The sequence below is a fragment of the Columba livia genome, chromosome 1 (assembly GCF_036013475.1).
Source record: "Columba livia isolate bColLiv1 breed racing homer chromosome 1, bColLiv1.pat.W.v2, whole genome shotgun sequence".
Lineage (NCBI taxonomy): Eukaryota > Metazoa > Chordata > Aves > Columbiformes > Columbidae > Columba > Columba livia.
In genome coordinates this window covers 196002269-196019919 of record NC_088602.1, presented here as the reverse complement: position 1 = coordinate 196019919, position 17651 = coordinate 196002269, and the positions used below count along the sequence as shown (strand labels likewise).

Sequence of the window (17651 nt, the reverse complement as noted above, 5' to 3'; positions counted from 1 at the left end):
TGGGTACAGAAGACAAATGGCATCATTGGCTGTTCAGTGCTGCGATGTGCAGACCCATGTCCCAGCCATTTTCCTTTTGCATCTTCCTGATCTTGAAGCCATGTCTTGATTGTGATCCCCAGAGGTGCAATGAGCACAGGCCCCTGCAATGCCCTGGGGATGATTCTGACCCTGGTATGTGAATTCTTGCTCCTTTTGGAAAGCTGCAAATATCCTCCTCCTGCCAACCAGAGGTTGACTGCCCTTCCCCCTGGGATGGTTAGTGGTGATCCCCCATGGGTTGTGTTAGCAGCAGAGCAGGGAAAGATGCTCCAGAATCCTGTTTGTGGTGGCTTTTGCCTGGTGGGGACTCACACTGCTGAGTGGGGAGGGAAATGTCTCATTTCTGGCAATAAAGATTTGACTCTACATCAACTCCCACCACTTATTTTGATTTCCACATTTTCTTTCATGAAATGTTTAATTCCTTTGCATCGCAGGCTGTTTTCCACATTAGCAATTCACTTTAATACCAGCTTCTTTTGAAACGGTCAGATTTTGAGGAACAACTACTAAGGCTGAAATAGTTTACATGGTCAGAAACTGAAACCTAAAGATACTCAGTCATTTCTGTGAGAATTTAATTAACATTTATCCACAAATGGCTATAGATAGTTTATTTAGAAAAACATCTTACTCTCAGAGCCATATCACTGCAAAGCTGAAATATACTTCTTAGTGGGGCTGATAAGGAATCCCTGAGACTCTTTGTCCCAAATTGTCCTCTATGTTCTTTCTCTCCCACTCCCTGCAATGGTCCAAGTCTGATCACGTTGGAAGCACAGAGGCGGATTCTGGGAATGGTCGTTTCTGACTGGGAAAACAGGCTGTGGTATCAGCTATGCGGGGGTGCTTGTGCTGCTTTTTAGCAAGTGGTTATTTGAAAAGTTGTTGTTCATTTCATTGCAGGTATCACTGTTGTGGAAATTCAGCCTACATGGATGTGGTGGGAAGAGAGGGTATGAATGCATCTTAAAATCCATTGATGTGGTCCCAGTTTCTTTTGGGGATAGATGCTCAGAAGCTGTGCCTGTACTGGACCCCATGTAGTACCTCTGTGACAACATTATTAGTAGTATTTTTCATATCATTTCAGTTCTGTGTTTCTCAAGTGACGCTATAGCTCCTCTCAGTTTGGCAGGACTCTGCGTCTGCCAGGTGAAGAGTGTACTCTTGCCCATTGCTACCTACTAGCCAGGTTGTAGCTCATGATGCCAGGCTACAGCACACCTGGATGGGGTGACAGTAGTTCCTTCATGGAGCAGGTACACGAGGCTGTGCTGGCAGGGCAGTATGTACATTAGCATTCACTAGAACAATAACCCTTCTTTGCACAGACATTTCCAGCCCCGTATCAAACCCAGCCTTTGCTTTCACAGGATCCTTTGCACACAAATGCTCATTAATACGGCAAATGGCAGAAGACCAGACAGTACTGGGTCTTGGAAGACGCACTGCGAAGGAGAAGCATGCAGGAGCATCCAGGCCCTGGGATGAAGATGCCTGGCTGATGTACTGCATGTGTCCTCATAAATGCTTCCATGGGACATTTGGCTGGAGGAGATAAAGCACTGGCTCCTGTAAGACCTTCATGGGCTGCCCTCACCAGCACGTCTTCCTGTGTTTCCAGGCGGCTGGGACTTATGGCACAGGTATCTTGTTGCCTCTATTTCTCTGGGTTCCCAATGTTCAGAAGGTGAGGCAATTAGAAAGCAGTGTACTATTTTGGGGTGAAATGGGCAATCCATATCTTGTGTGGCATACTTAAGAGCAAGCAATCTTTGCAGAGTTTTCTTGTTGGTATTTTCTCCCTGGAAGAAAAGCATTATGTTGAAAATGGGAGAAGAAACAAGGCTTTTCTTTTGTACCTGCTGTTTCTATTAGTGTTGGTCACTATTCACAAACTGCAGATGTGTTACTTGAGAGCCTGTTTTTCTTCCTGAGCTATGTGATGTGGGCGGTGTTTGTTTTGTGGGCTCTGTGCAGATGGTGGAAATGTCTACAAAGGCACAAGGGAGCATCGGGATGCATGGTAGGTGTTGGGTCTACGCTTGAGGCTGACAAGGACTAATTGTCACTAGTAGCTGTCTTTGGGAAGCTGGGCAAGGTTAACAAATGTGTGAACTGTAAGTTCAGCAAAGTGCTGGCTCCAAATAACTGGAGAGAATGTAAACAAGACAGAGAGTGTTCCTCTGTGAAATCACCTTGTTTGAGATGTTTGATAAACCACGCTTGAAAGTAGTGAGTTAGAAATTACCTGCTATAAAAGGGATTGAACAACAGCAGAGCCCTATGATTTGAAATAGATTCTTCATCTTGTTTGCAAAAGCCAGTTCTCTGTGCCTTCAGAACATGTTGTAAAATCTCCTTTAGGAGGTTAGGAAGAGGGTTTATGTACCATGAAGGTGCTTTTGTTTGTATTCTGTGAGTAGAGTTCTCTGATGTCTAAGTGTTTATTACTGAGGAGTCTTTGCTGAAGTGCTGGCTGGACAGGAGGATAATCCCAGTGACTTCAGTGTAAATGCAATGCTTTGTATGTTCAAGCACTGAACGTTTTAAGCCATTTATTAAGGAATGCAGAGGAAGAGGAGTGAAGATGGGAAGACTGGTATTGCAAAGATTTAAGTTCTAAGGGCTGTTGCTGCCTTATCTTTAAGAAGCTGTCATAACTCTTCAGATTATAACAGGGTTTTGATGTTCAGCAGGGGAGATGCACTGGGCTTCAGGAGTGTCTCTTCTGCGTCACACACAATTCTGATCAGCATTTGGGGAGCTATAAGCTGTTAATTGCTATTTCCACTCTCTTTCAGTCCTCATGATAATTTTAGCAACTGCACAGGAATGCTCCATTTCACACAAGTGCTCAACATGCCTTGTTCCCAGCCTACCAGCCGCAGCAGCTGTACTGAATGAGGCGGAGGAGAAGGATACTGTGTGGAAGAGGTCTTTTTTAAGGCAAATGGTAGAGATTATAGGCATAGTGTATCCTTTTTACCCCCAAAGCCAAGCCAAATTTAGAAATAGGTCCTGAGTCTGTGCCCTTGGGCGCTGTTCTGAGCTGCCTCACTCCAGGCTCCTGGAAGCAGCTGGAGCTCCATACTAAGCTGCTGGCTGGTTGTTAGCACAGCTATTAATAGTTTTGAAGGCTGTCAGTTGTGGTGGTAGAGGTTCAAGGCTTCAAATATTAGTGCTGATTCCTGGTAACAAAAATGTTGCCTTTGAACCCAATTGATTATTTTTTTACTCTTTTATTCAAAATAATTGTTTCAAATAATTAAGTGAAGCACACAAGAGAAGGATTTACAGTCAGGTACCTCTTATTGGCCATGACGCTGTGATATTCGGTGTCATGAGCACACTGCTTTTTCAACAGGACATTAAAACTGCTGGATAGATGCTCCAGAATACCTATTTAGGGTATGTCTTAACTACTTTACTTCACAGTTAAATAACATTTTAAAAGTTTGTTATAAGTACATACCTATCCACAACTTCTTGGCTATACTGACTCCCAACATATTTTCAGTGCTTTAATTCCTATGTCACCTTGAGTCAGAAATGTAAGTGGTGGAGAAACATCTATACATGAAGAAATATGTCCATGTGCATTGACTGAAAGCTGTGTCATTGCCCATGATTAAAGTCAGAAAAAAAGTAAAAAGCTGTAAAATAAATCTTCTAATATGAAATTTAAGAAGTACAATCTCTTAAGCTTCGAAAGTGATTTATGTTGTATAAATGCCTAGATGTGGGAATGAGAAGTGACAAACATCTCAGTGTTTTAGGCAAAAGCATAACAGCTTGTAGGTGAAGTTTCCAGCTGGCAGCTGCAATCTGATAGAGGGGGATTTCCACAGGTGAGGTGAATTGGCTGGCAGGCCTTGGAAATGAGATCAGGCAGCTTTCTAAGAAAAATATTTTATTCCATCCTGTGTAAAAAGTCCTTTGACTGGTCTGTGCAAGGAAGCCTGGGAGAGCAGAGTTGTCTCTCTGGCATTTGTCTGTGACTTCTGAAACTAAGGATGCTCAGTGTACCCACCACACCTGCACATGACATGTGTTAACCATCCATGACTTGAAAGTCTCAGGGCTTTGCATTCCAAATTAATTATGTGTAAATAACATTTCAGAATTCCATGGCATTTCTTTTAGCTAACTACTTCACCTGACACTTTTAGTTCTTCATATGTTGCAATTTCCGATCAGCTTTAATGGTTTTTCATTCACTAATATTCTATAAATTTCATTAGCTGGCATACGCTTGGTTAGTTTTCTTTTTAAAGTCAAAATCCCCATAAGGCATGGACAGATGTTAATATCAAAATAGCAGCTGTGGCACCACATTCTCCTACTGAACCAAGAAGAAATATGTTGTTGTTAAGGATTAGTAGTACTTTAGTGTCAACATCGTTAGACAGAAAGATATAACTCTTAACATTAATGTAACATTAAGAGTTAATTTAACATTAACTCTTACAGTCAAAACTTCATAACCACTTTTATTCAAATTGGTGTTGCTGTTTTCCAAGCCGTGGATGCAATGGATGGCAGCACACAGGATCTATAGCAGTTTCCATGTTCAAAACCTCTTATGAAACAGCTTCTAGAACTTAGCTGATAAAACTGCTGACACACTTTTGTATTTGTTTTAGTAGCCTGGAATGCTGGAGGATAATTAGGTTTATATTTGGCCTGTAGCATTTTGTTCAGGTAAAGCCGATCCCAAAAGAGATTGTCTTACATTGAGACATAGTCTTGTTCAATAATAAAAAGTGGCAAATTTAAAACCATTCGTCAGATGAACTTCAGTTATAGATTTTTAGACCAACAGATGGGTTCAGGCACCAGATCATAACAGCAAGAATGCATTCAGGCCACCCCAGAGAACATAACTGGTACCTTCATCAGCTGACTTCAGTTAGAGAAAGCGTATCACGTGCTGCAACTAAAGGAATGTGCACTTGAATTACAAAAACTGTCTCCACTTTACTTGTTGCTTCCTCTTCTCTTGGTCCTGGCACTTTGAGTCTCATCTGAAGGATATTTCAGCAGTTCTTTTTCCAGCTATATTTGGGAATATATGACAAATAGGGCATAAACCAGGCCAGTTACACTTCTTTTTTTTTATCATCGTGTTCTTTTTGTTGTCAGGCCCTTGAGCATGCTCCCCACTCCTGGGTTGTCTGCCTGTGCTCAAGGCTGGTGCTGACATGGTGCTTCCGTGTAACCCTGGTTTGGGTTAACTGTTTTCAGGTGAGTCATGTGAGAAAGCTGTGAGAAGCAGCTCCTTCACTCTGGAGCTGCATTTCAGCTTAGAGCTCTGCCCTTGTTTGTGCCTGAGCTATGTTGCAGCCATGTCCAGGTATCCTGCATCTGACCTCTTGGCATCACCTTGGATCAGCATCATTATTATAAACTTGTCTGGCCACCAGTGACTCTTGGCTGCCCTGGTTACTGCCTCGCTGGACCTGATCCTGACCTGTTAACTTGATTTTCCGATTTAACCTTGGATCTGCCTTATTGCCATGGACTTGCCTGGTGGATCTGTGGACATTGTGGACCTTTGGCTGACCATGATTACCGCCATTCAACCTGCTTTGCTCATCTTGCTCAAGTCCCGTGGGACAGCACCCCTGGCAATGATGTTACTGCCTGTCCCTGCCTTGCTGTCCCACTCTGGGCCAATCACCCCTTCCCCAAGGAGCCGTTGCTATAATTTTTCTCCCAGTGTAAGAGTGATACTTTAATTTCTAGTTTCCTTTGGTGAATGTCTGTCTTTTAAAATATCTTAATACTTTCCTTTAATGCAGTATCTTCTTTGGCCCATTATTGTATCCAAGTGTATTAATGAACGTTTACAAGCCTCACTGAAAAGCCCAGAGCTCTTCTCTTGCTGGATAGCAGATATGAGCAAATCTGAAGCTTTAAATATTTATACATGTAAGTTGAATCCCTTAAAGCCATTGTGACTTCTTGGTTGATTTATTTCTTTGGTTTTTTTTTAAGGATCAGTCCCCAAGATAAATTCATGTTGCAGAACACAGCTGGTGTGGCAGTTTGCTGTTGTAAGATCACTGCTTTCAACAGATGTAGTCCATTCTACTATGCAAACTTTTCACCCTGTTTCATCAAATACAGACAGTTTGGGGACACAACATTCTTCATGACTGAATCAAAAGAAATTAGTAAATTATTCTCCTGGCACAGGAAAATTTGAAGACCAACTGTTACCATCTTCAGGCATGGTTCTAATAGAAGAGAGGTTATATTACCTGTATGAGGTTGCAGTATGTTGACTGGCTTACACTAAGTGCAGCAAAATTGAAGGCCATAAGCCAAATAACAGTGCAGACACTTAATCCCTGAATATTTAGTAGTGTGGTACCTGGGCTACCTGTTCAACATAACTTCATTAGTGCGATATTCAGCATTACTTTAGTAAAACCTCTGTCTGAATGACAAATTAGCTCAAGCAGAGCTCTGTGCTGGGGTAGCCAGGTGTACCCTGCTCTAGTTCAAGTACAGATGCCTGAGGCTGCAGCATGTGGTGCAGATGTACTCTCACTTCTTCAGATGCCAGCCACTGTTAAAGCTGTTCAGTGTTTCCCATTGGGAATAAGGCACAGTTAAAACTTTTTTAGACTGCAGTTTGTCATTTGTCTCAGTCTGGATTTTTCCTGAAAATGTCAGTAAAATTTTCCAAAGGGTAAATGATAGAAGAAAGATGTTGATTTGACCATGTCAGTAACCAAATACCCAGTTCTTACAACCTTGGGACTGAGAAGATCAGCTATGTCTTTGCTTTGGACTCAGGAGATGATGATTTCTGGGGAGAAAAGAGGACTTTAAATCAGCTGTCTATTTTGTGATTTCTAAAAAGACCCATTAAAACCTTCTGGGGGGAAAAATGGTTGAGAAAAAGATTTCGGTAGAGACTTGTGAGAGATTCTTAGCTGCTCAGAAGATGAACCTGCTGTGAGTATGCCCCAGTCTGGAAAGTCTGGCCTCAAGCAGACATTTGTATTGCTCCTCAGCATCAGATCTGCTTGAGTGCTTCTCATAAACTCATTTGTTTTCTCAGAGGGTTAGAAAGAGTCTCCTTAGAATAGGAAGTCCATCCCTTTCATCAGCAAAGAGACCTTAAATCAATGGTCTAGCTCACCAAGGCAACCAGCAATTAGAAAATAAGACCAGAAGAGGGTGTTGATTCTTAATGTTGTATAAGAAAGGGAGAGTGAGCAGAGGTGCCCAGAGAACAGAAGAGTAACCACACAGGCATCTCAGCACCTGGAAGTACCACCCACAAGAGTTCCAGCTGGATACCTGACGGCATAGGCAATGGAAGCAGGTCCCATCACAGGGTACCAATCCCAAACATCTTTGCCTGGGTCTGATGAGCGGTGATCCTAGGTAGCATCATGAAAAGGCTGATGGTGGCAGCTTTCATGGTAAGACCTGTGAGGAAAGAACATTGCTCATTCGTGATCTTCCCCCATACAACAAATCAATGATCTATTTTACAAGGTTTATTTTCTTTCTTTGGTAATTTTTTTCCTTGGGGATTTCACACATCCAGGAGGATCCTCTCATCTCTTCTCTAACCTCAAGCCTCAGATACTTCCTTTGATCTCTGTTGATGAACCCTATTTCCTAAGCAGTTATGAGAATTTGAGGAATAACAATTACTTTGTTTTTGTCCTTTCACATAACTCTCAAATAACTGATGCAGAAATTTCAAATGGCAGGCACTGATGCATTAGTACTACAGAAAGTTCCAGTGTAATTTGTGGTGCTACAGTTCCCTGCCTGTCTCTTCCCTGCTCCCTTTTTATGAATGAATTTGAGGTATCAGGATGCCTGTAAGAAATAATCCATCTCACAGCCTATCTACTTCCCCTTCTTACTCTCTGGTGGGCAATAAGGAGGACAGTGCAGCTAACATAACGGCAAACCCTCTTCGCATTATAGTCCAGCTCTATTTTCTCTATCTCTAGTTTTGTCTAAATTATCCACTTTCAGGGCAGAATCTGTTTTTTAATATTGCTGTTTGCTCAAAACCCTAACATTGTTTTGGGGCTCTGTTGGCCCCAAAGCACAAAGTAATATACACAGTGCATCAAGATTATTGGGGAAAATGGAAAGATCACTGTGATGCTGAAGTAATTTTTCCTGTTCAACCAGAACTTGTCAGCACACCAGTTTGTGTGAACTGTTCTACTTGGAGGAACAGGAGAAACAGCACCATCAGAGGAGTCATTTCTGTGTGGAGAGCAGCAGAGAGCCTGGTCTGCAGGGATCAATGTATGTCTGGATCAGAGGAGGTGAGCTGTAGTCAAGGGAAGGTGTTTATTGTGAGGCAGATCCTTGTAGAGGAGTCAGAGCCTGGTTCACTGCCATCTTCATGAGGGACAAGCCAATCCTGGCTCCAGCTGTGTGTCCCTGAGAAATGGCAGCAGCTGCAGAAACCTGAGCCTTCCCAGTTTGCTGGTCCGTCCCCTCTCTCAGCAGCAAGGGCGGGCTGGGAACGGCAGGTCCGATGCGCGGGAGGGAGATTTGCTGTATGGCCGCGGGCTAGGTGGGCTGCCCTCTGCAAGGGGCTCTGAACCTCACACCCACACTAAGGGGTGGTGCAAGAGCATCCAAGTCTTTACCCACGGTTGGCTGCTGGGATAGTTCATCTGCTCCTGTGTGCGCTGTATTGGCCCCAAGAAAGAAGGTACATAGGCACTGGGCCAACAACTGCGGGCTTCAGGCACAGGTTGAAACCTCAAGCTGGCAGGGCCCTAATAAATGCTTTTCCTGAGGCAGGCTGCTAGCTGAGTTGATGAAGGCTGGTGATGCTTAGAGAAAGAAGGTTCCAAGTGGAAGGGAAATCCCATCCATTTCTCTCATCCCTGCCTCATAGAAAGGCAGGATTTGGGTACAAGTCTAGGGAGCAAGCAGCTGTGTTATGCCTCACAAAGGTCCCAACTCACAAGAAGGTTTGAAAAGCAGCCTGCTAGAGAATCATGTGCAGGTCTGGGGCTGACACTTGGAGGCAGATCTAAACACCATCCATCTGGACTACATCTTCCTGCTAAGAAACCACGTAAAGGTCTGTCTTACACTTCAGCATAAGTTCCTCTTAACAAATGCCAGCCTGGCAGCTCTGTGATACACAGCTTCACCATCTGATTACAAGTGAATGTGATTGGGCTTTTAAAGCACTGACAATCCCAATAGCAAGAGGAAGCATAGGGAGGGATTCTGCCACAAATGATTGCTTATTTACTCTTCTTATTTTTCTTCAAACACTACTGAAGTTCAGACTTTTCTTGTCTTAAAAGCTGCTGCCTGTTGATTAATTCTCCTGGCCTGACCCAGCCTAACCGGAACCAGTGTCTGAAACTTAGAATTGCACCTGTTTACTCACCATTTATTCTTCTCCCCATGTCTCTATTTTTCTTCATCTTCACTACTTGAAAATTCCCACAAGCGTATTCATTTGTTTAATTCTGACTTTCCCCTACTGTACTTCAAGATTTTGCTTCCCCTGCCATTTTTATCCTCTTCTGTTTCTCTTCATCTTTTCTTCTCTCACTTTTATTTTATGCTATTTACCATGATGATATCACACTCTGGTTCTCTCCCACTCTTTGTTCTCTAAAAGCCAGTTTTGGAGAGCTTAGTGTAAGAATAAAATGACAATGAATGAATTAAAAACACTTTCTCATTTGTCACTGGATCTGAGCAATAACCACCTAATTGCTCACAGAATTGTATTTTTAATAACAGTGGTAAATACATTCACCAAATCATGTTCCTTGAAGGCTTCTTATTCACCTAGAGATGTTCCACCTGTCTACTGTTAGAAAAAATATAGATCAGTTAAATTTCCACTTCTTTATTAGGTGTTTCCCTCTGAAATTAGTTATCGTAAGGATTAGCATACAGCTGCAGAATTGCAACAAATACAATTTAAGTATAGTACTCTTCGGGGTTGAGAGTAAGAACACACATTTCAGCATAGCCAGGCCTTTCACACTTTCTTTATATGTTTACAGTCTCATGGTCTTGTTGGGAAGAGTATCAGTCTCATTGCCCAACTCCAGATGTAATTTTTAAAAGTGTTCTGTTATCTCCCTGAGCCCTTACATTTACATACATCCATCGGAGCTGTTTGGCTGTGTTCCCCTAGGACGTATTCAGGATACCTGTACTATTGATGAACAGTATGTACCTGCCCTTTCTGTGTTAACTGTACGCTTAGTGTCACCTACATGTGTCATTGTCAGAGCAAGAAGCGCATGTACCCTAAACTCCATTGCTAATGTCTTAGAGGGAGGCTGAATACTAAACCATCCTTATTACCTTGTATATTTCAAATTAACGCATTAATACATAAAATGCACATTGCTTTATTCTCTGCTGACAATACCATATGTTGGTATCTGTAAGCCAAGACCTCACATTTATGTCTGTATCACACGTGGGGCTACGCCACTCAGAGGCCTAGCTGTTTTCTGTAGTAAATGCTTTAGTGCAGGCAGCATGCCCAGCCACCTACATCAAGGTTGGTATTCATGCCTTTGACCTTAACCATGGAAGAAGTGCTGAGGCAGGAGCTACAGCTCCCTAGGTTGTCAGCAGTGAGGGTCTTCTGATCCGCCAACTAAAACAATGCTAGTGAGCAAACTTGAGTGCTGATCCCTAATAGATTGAAGTGCAAAATTTCAGTTCACTCCAGCCTCCATTTTGGAGCAAACCAACTGGACCTGAAACAAAGCCTGGGAATGGGCCTCATCTGCTCACTCTACTTGGTCAGGTAGCCTATAACAAACCCCCACTATCATGTCATCTGTCCCTTCCCTTTAATCCTGACCCATAAATTCTCAATTGGTTCCTCATCTATCCCCCGGTGGAGCTCCATGTGCTCCAGCTGGTAACTGACATTGAGGGTGACACCCCCTCTTCATCTCCCCTGCCTGTCCTCCCTAAAGAGCCTGCATCCTTCCACTACAGCACTCCAGTCACAGCAGCCATACCCCATTGAGTCTCTGTGATGCCAGTAAGATCAGAGCCCTGCAGGTGTGTGCACATCTCTAACTCCTCTTGTTTATTCCCTCTGTTACACGCATTTTCATAGAGACGTTTATCTGCTGACCCATGTGATACCTCTAGGTGTATATTTTCACCTTACAACCCTTTATGTCACTCATTAATTTCAGTTCCAGATGGGCTTTAGCCTCCAAGGTTTTACCCCTCAAGTGCTTCAGCAGCATCTTTAGCTCCCGCTTCTCCTTCCTGTATATTCCCTGTCTGTATTTTAGTTCATTAGGATGGTCCTTGTTTAGCCAAATGGGCTGTCAGCTGAAGTTTCCTACGTTCCTGTGCAAGGGGATAGTTCATGCACGAGGTCTCAGGAAGTTCTCTTTAAAAAGCAATTAGTTCTTCTGCGGACTCTTCACGGCTACTTCCCACAGGCTATTTCCTGAGCCAGGCAGTCTGCTCAATGAGTCCTAACTCTGCTGCTCACCTTGCGGGCTCTCCTCTGCAGCTGTCACCTTGTGGCTGCTGCACCCCAAGCGGTGCCCTGTGACCACCCTCTCCCCAACTTCTTCCCTGCCCCTCAGACGGAGGTCAAGCCATCATTAAGCAGAAGGCTGTGATTGGCCCCCTCTTGCATTCATATTAGGAAAACATCACCGTTGCAGGCTAAGAACCTCCTGAATTGCCTGCCTGATGCTGTGCTGCTCTTCCAGCAGACAATCAGGTGGGTGCAATCAGGAAAAGGGCTCTAAGTTGGAGACTCCTGCTTTGCAGAAAGCCTCAGCACCTGCCTCCTCATGGTCTGTAGTGCACACCTATCACAACACCCCCAGGTTCCTCCTCGCCCTGTTCCTGACCCAAAAACTCTCAGCAGACATGTCTCCAGTTTTATACTGGGGCACTGTGAAGTCAAAGAGCTACTTAACATAAAACATGATGTCACTTGCTCTCTTCTGCTTGTCATTTCTAAATATCCTGTATCCATCTGTGGCCTCACTCCAGCCATGTGCACCACCCCACAAAGTCTCTGCCACCACTGTGTCTGGCAATGCAGCTGCTCCTCCTCATTGCCAGGCTCTGTGCATCACTGTGTGAGTACCAGAGGGAAGCCTTTGAATCTCTGCCTTTTTAATGCAAGCAAAAATGGGGTGGGACCAAATCTGCCTTATTTAGGCATATGATTTGTAGCTGCAGAGGGAAGCAGGTGCATGAATTTTCCATCATTAATGAGAACAGCCTGGTACCTTGGAAGGCCTCTAGCAAGAGACCCCCATGAGTTTAACTTCCACCCCTCTTTTTTCACCTAGAGCACCAAGTCCGAAGTGTCTCCTAGATAAGTGCAGGGTCACACAGGAGTGTCAGTGTGAGTGAGAGTCCCCACTGGACTCACAGTGTCTTTTCACAAATCAGTGCCATTATTTTGTGATGGATATCACCAACTGTTCAACACTTCCTACTGATGGCATTTACCTTCCCATGATATCAGCACATACTCCTATTGATTGCTTCGAAGGGGTCGAGAGTCACTTTTAATGCCATTTTCAGGAGTGTTTAATGTTATCTTTGAAAATATCCCTGTGACACGTGTGATGCTTGTCAGGGAATTTGTTAAAATTTCCAGACGGAGTTCCATAAAACATTTCACAGAGGACCTATTTTAAAAATGTGTCAGATTTTAATACTCCCAGGCTAATAAAACAGATTTTAAAAAGATGTTTACCTACAGTGGTGGAAATAGGACTTTTGAAGCACAGATACAGAAAGAAATAGGCAAGGAAGCAAATAAAAGTCGCAGCTTGCTGCTGCTCCATCCAGTTTCCCAGCCATGGAAAGCACTGATTTTCATCTTCCACATGCCAGGATGACGTTCTGGCACATATCAGTCAACTTCAGTCACTCTCTGTGCATATTTTGCCTTTGCACAGGGAATTCATGTGGTTCAATTTCCCTTTCAAACTTGTTTATCCCTCATTGTGCAGTTCTCTCCAAAAAAACACCAAACAAGTTTTGATGGATTCACCATCTGTCAGATCCAGAGGGTATGACCATAATGAGTCAGTAACTGAATTCTTCCCAGTCTGTTTCCAATTTCATTTGCAACCTCAGATAAAGCAATTCTGTGTAATAGTGTTCTGCTCAGAGGCAACGCAATGTCAGGGCTGACAGCAAAGCCAGCTTTTAACCTGCTGCTTAAAACATATGGTTTCCACTTCTTGGGGCTTTAATTTGATGGTTAGGTTTTACTTTGATGAGGTGAGAGCTTATAAAACCAGTGAGCTCATGCTGGGTCAGCCATTATTTTTCTAGGGATGCAGAATAGCGTGTAGCCCTACATAAGCCTAAAAGCCTTTCCAATTTATTTTTTGGTTTTATTGCTTTAAATGATGGACAACTGATGTGCTGGTCTTACATTATCTGTAGAAGGATTTGGTTTAGCAGTACTGTCTACCTTTTAGAGAAATGGAGTCTGATAAATTAAATTTGTTTAGTGAGCAGTAGAATTAAGGGGTTTTGCACGTGGTTCTTTTCTTCCTGCGTGTGTCTTTCATGTCCACCAGATAATAGGTGTCTGAAGAGAGGGTTACCCATTGCTCCCAGGAATCTGAGCTGACAGCGAGATGACCTGTTGTTCTGGGCATCTCTGCAGCACTGCAGGAGGTTTCTGTTTGCAGACAGACACACAGCTCTGTGCTGACAGACGTTTGTTTGAAGACACGGTGTATCAAGAGCAGTGTTTCTCTGGTATCTTGTGAGTAGTGTGGTGCCAAATCCTTGATTTTTATGCTGCCAGGTGTTGTAGCTGAGTAATTATAACTTTTACAGGATAATAGTGACTTGATAAGGATTGTAACCTGGCAAACCATCTTTACAAGCATACAAATGCAAAAATTCAAAACTGTACAATAACAAGTCTTTTTTCCCCACTCCATTTTGCACCAGCCCTGGCTTTCAGCAGATGCTGGGCCTTGATTTTTAAAGCAAAGCACTGAAATGGGCTGCCCGAATCTTACCTGCAGAAGCCCACGCAGGGGTTAGTGTGCAGCTGTCAATCAGTTTAGCAGCTGCAGACCCACCCAGGGCACACTTGATTTTGCACAAGCTCTTATACGTCACTGCTGACTCTACCAGAGACTCTGTTTCAGTCAAATCTTGTTAGTACTTTCTTTTGACAGCCAAAAGCAGAAAGAAACTGTTCTCCTGCCAAAAACTGACTCCCTGCTCTAAAGCATGAAAAAGCTAGAGATCTTAAAAACAGAGATAAGAATTTAACTTTAAAACCCATGTGTTTCTTGCAATTGCATTTTCAATGGGTCTGAAGTGTGTTTGCTGGAATTCATGTATTTAGCAGGAGTGAGCAATTATGCAAAATGTGAGCTCACATGATGACTTTGGTGAAGTTACATGGGATTAACACAGCTGTGCTGCTGCCAGCTCTGCCCATCAGGCAAGGAACACATCGTCCCACGGCTTTGTCAGCTTCTGTCTGCATCGCCACCACCCGCACCCTCTGCCAGCGCTAATGCTGCAAACTCTGCCTACTCATTAAGCAGTTTAGCTCTTAACGCTTGGCCAGCAGGATTAAACACATGCTATCGGTAGGTTCCTTACTAACAAATTCTGATGTTACGTTCAATTTGGAAGGGTTTTACAGAGCAGGTTAATAGTCTTGCCCCAGTTCACAGATTCAGACAACCAAGGCAGGAGGTAAATAACCAGTTAAAAGCCACCCTGCAGGCCAGGGCAGCTGGGAAATAAAGTCCCACATAACGGTGGGACCCACAATCGAGGTGGGTGACTTTTGTTGAGCTATTGGAGTAGGGTCCAGTCGGGATCTGTACGTATACAGGAGAACCCAAAGCAAACACTGGAAGGATTACAAACAACTAATGCATTTCATTTTTTGAGAGCTAAGTGATAGATACATTCAGATAAGTGAACAAAATGACTTTGTCAAGATAGTAAAAGTGGCTGTGGAAGGAAAGTTATATGGGGATTGGAAAATTATGGAATTTATCTAAGTGTCTTCTTTCCAAAGAAACCAAAACACGTTGCAAGAATAGGAGGGACTCTGGAACAAAATGGAGTTTTAAGGCAATATACAGCTCAAATTTGTTTTAGTTTTAATATAAATTCCTATTTATAGATTTTTTTTTTTTAAACTACAGTGTTCCTTATAGTCCCAGCCCTGTATTACCAATACATATTTGCAAACTCAACAAACCGATGTGATCCAGGACCAGGGTTTGTGTCTTTTCAGAAGTATCTAACCATATTCCTTGGCACACTGATAATGTATAACTCCGTGCAGAGGAAAGGTTTCTGAACCTTGAGAACTGCATGCAAACTTAAGAAACTTAGTGAACTATCATCAGTGAGTAAAAAAATCGGTGCTTTCCCAAGGTCTCAGGCACTAGCTAAGCTGCTACTATAATCAGGATTTGCTGCTCCTTTTTTGCATATTCAGCCAGGGGATCTCCCTCAGCCCAGCACAGTGTTATATCTCAAATAACAACTCTGCTCGTGGCAAAATACCGTGAGTACCAGGGCAGGTTGCTTATCACAGTTTAAGGCACTGTAACACTAAAGGACAGAAAATCAGCTAAGGAGCCTTAAAACACAAGAGGCTGCACACCGTATTGCTAACGCTCACATGAGGCTAAAGCCCACGAGCCTACCCCCGCAGCATTGACTGAGATGGGAAGAATTATTGGTTTGGGGATTTGCTCCTTGTATTATTTACACGGCTTCATGTAAAGAATATAACCAGCACTGACAAAGCTGGACCTTCTTCTGCCGCAGAGTCAGGTTATTTTCTGCCTCACTTTCCATCTAGCCTCATGGCTCTTGCATTCTTGTCTGCACAACAACCCAGTTTCCTTTAACCTGTTTTGTTTTGTTTTGTTTTTTTCCCCAGTTTAACGTACAATTTTCTTGTGAGACAAGAGATTTAAATCCTGCTGGCCAGAAGGAAATCTGTGATTCAGGTGAGGCTATCAACCACCAGGCTGATACACAGAAGACCTGCTGCACCTGTGCACCGACACTTGGGCTGGACTGACGGCCCCAGGAGATTTAGGCACTTGTCCCAAAAGGTGGGGTCGTTACCTGGCGTGCAGATACCATTTCTCAAACAGGGTCGAGGTATTTGCTTTGTTAACGGTTCTGCGCAGAAAAGGGTGCTGGGCGATCTCTCGCAAAGCCAGCACACTATGAAGGAAACCGAGTTGCGTGTTCATACATTTTAACTTTTAGCCACTCCTAACATCTTGTACATATCTGTGCCTCCTCAAAGTTCATTGGTCTAAGCTTTGCTCTCTTTGGTTTAAATGGTACAGTAAACACGAAATCATCTATACATGTTCAATGAGTAGGAGTGGTCTCCTGGAGGTGAGTAGCCTTTGACAAGGAGGTGTGTTTTTGTATTAAAATGACTATATAATGAGCATAGATCACCGAAGGTCATTATATACCATTAGTCCTTGCCAAATTTCATTGTTTGTTACTATGTGTGTCTTCTTCAAGGTTTATCTCTGGGTTTGTCCTTCAAGTTCCTCTCATAAGTAGCCAATTCCTGTTCTGTTTGAATCATATTCTTTGTTTTATGGTCTGCTTTGACCTTCTGTGAAACTCCACTAAACTTAACAGAAACATCACAGCTGCTTCTGAGCACAGGGACAGGAGCTACCCTGGCTGCTCAGGTCTACGGGAGTTCTGGGCATACACACAAAGCACTCAGTTTTCCCGAAGACGTTTTCTGATGTATGCCATGTATCAACAATATAAAAGGAGTGAAATCCTGTAATTATTCCTGCTCTCTGCTGAAACACAAAAAAATCGAATTTCTTAAAGCTGGATGAGCTCTTTGATCTAGTTCACATCACCTGGCAAACAATTGTGCAAAAGAAAGAATGAGGCAGAGCTGCAAACCTAAACAGTGATTCAATTAAACATTTAATCTCTTGAAAGCATAATGTCGTACCTAAAATCTACCCAAATGCTTCTTTGGATCTGGCTGCCCTGTTTTAGGTTATTAATCCTACCTACAACAATTTGTGTTATGTGAAATCATTTATAAGTGAGCTTTTACCATTAAATCCAGTACTACGGAGAGATGATCACAGTAATGAAAATCGAAACATAAACCAAACAAATCCCCCCTTTCTCATGAAGTCACTCTTCAGTGTAACATGTCCCACAGCTGAACTTCTATGTTGTTTCTTCAGGGAATCCTTTTAAGATATAATCTTGACAGCATGATCTGATGAGAAATTATGTCTGCGAATGATTGTGTTGGGCCAGCAATGGAAAAAACCCTTTTTGTCAGCTCTCCTGAGTCTCTATTAACTGTAACATACAGAATGCCTCCAGCTTCTGACGTGGTTGTTAAAAAGACAGGTTGTTTTTGTGACAGCCAGCTGTTGTGACAATATTCTGTGAAAGCATTCCTTCTGGCTGGCGAGGGATTTGGTGTGACTTCTTTCTGTGTAATGCACTACGTCCCACATTTTTTATTTGGGGCTTGCATTTAGAAAGTATTGACTGCTGTGCAAGTCTGGAGACCTCTGGAGCATGACAGATCTCTC

General features: G+C 43.0%; 1 protein-coding gene across 4 annotated transcripts in view; it reads left to right on the top strand.

Annotated features, from left to right (window-relative positions):
- Positions 1-17651, top strand: part of SLC2A13 (solute carrier family 2 member 13) — a 211849-nt gene that overhangs the window by 41573 nt on the left and 152625 nt on the right. For 2 of the 4 annotated variants that reach the window (XM_021301322.2, XM_021301278.2), the window contains 3 exons: positions 1419-1691; positions 8221-8360; positions 15983-16052. In XM_021301322.2, the coding sequence (XP_021156997.2) occupies positions 1631-1691; positions 8221-8360; positions 15983-16052 (271 nt within the window). In that variant the 5' untranslated portion in view covers positions 1419-1630. Of the gene's footprint in view, positions 1-948; positions 999-1418; positions 1692-8220; positions 8361-15982; positions 16053-17651 lie in introns of all 4 variants that reach the window. The other 2 variants (XM_065049020.1, XM_065049021.1) reach the window with 2 other exon arrangements.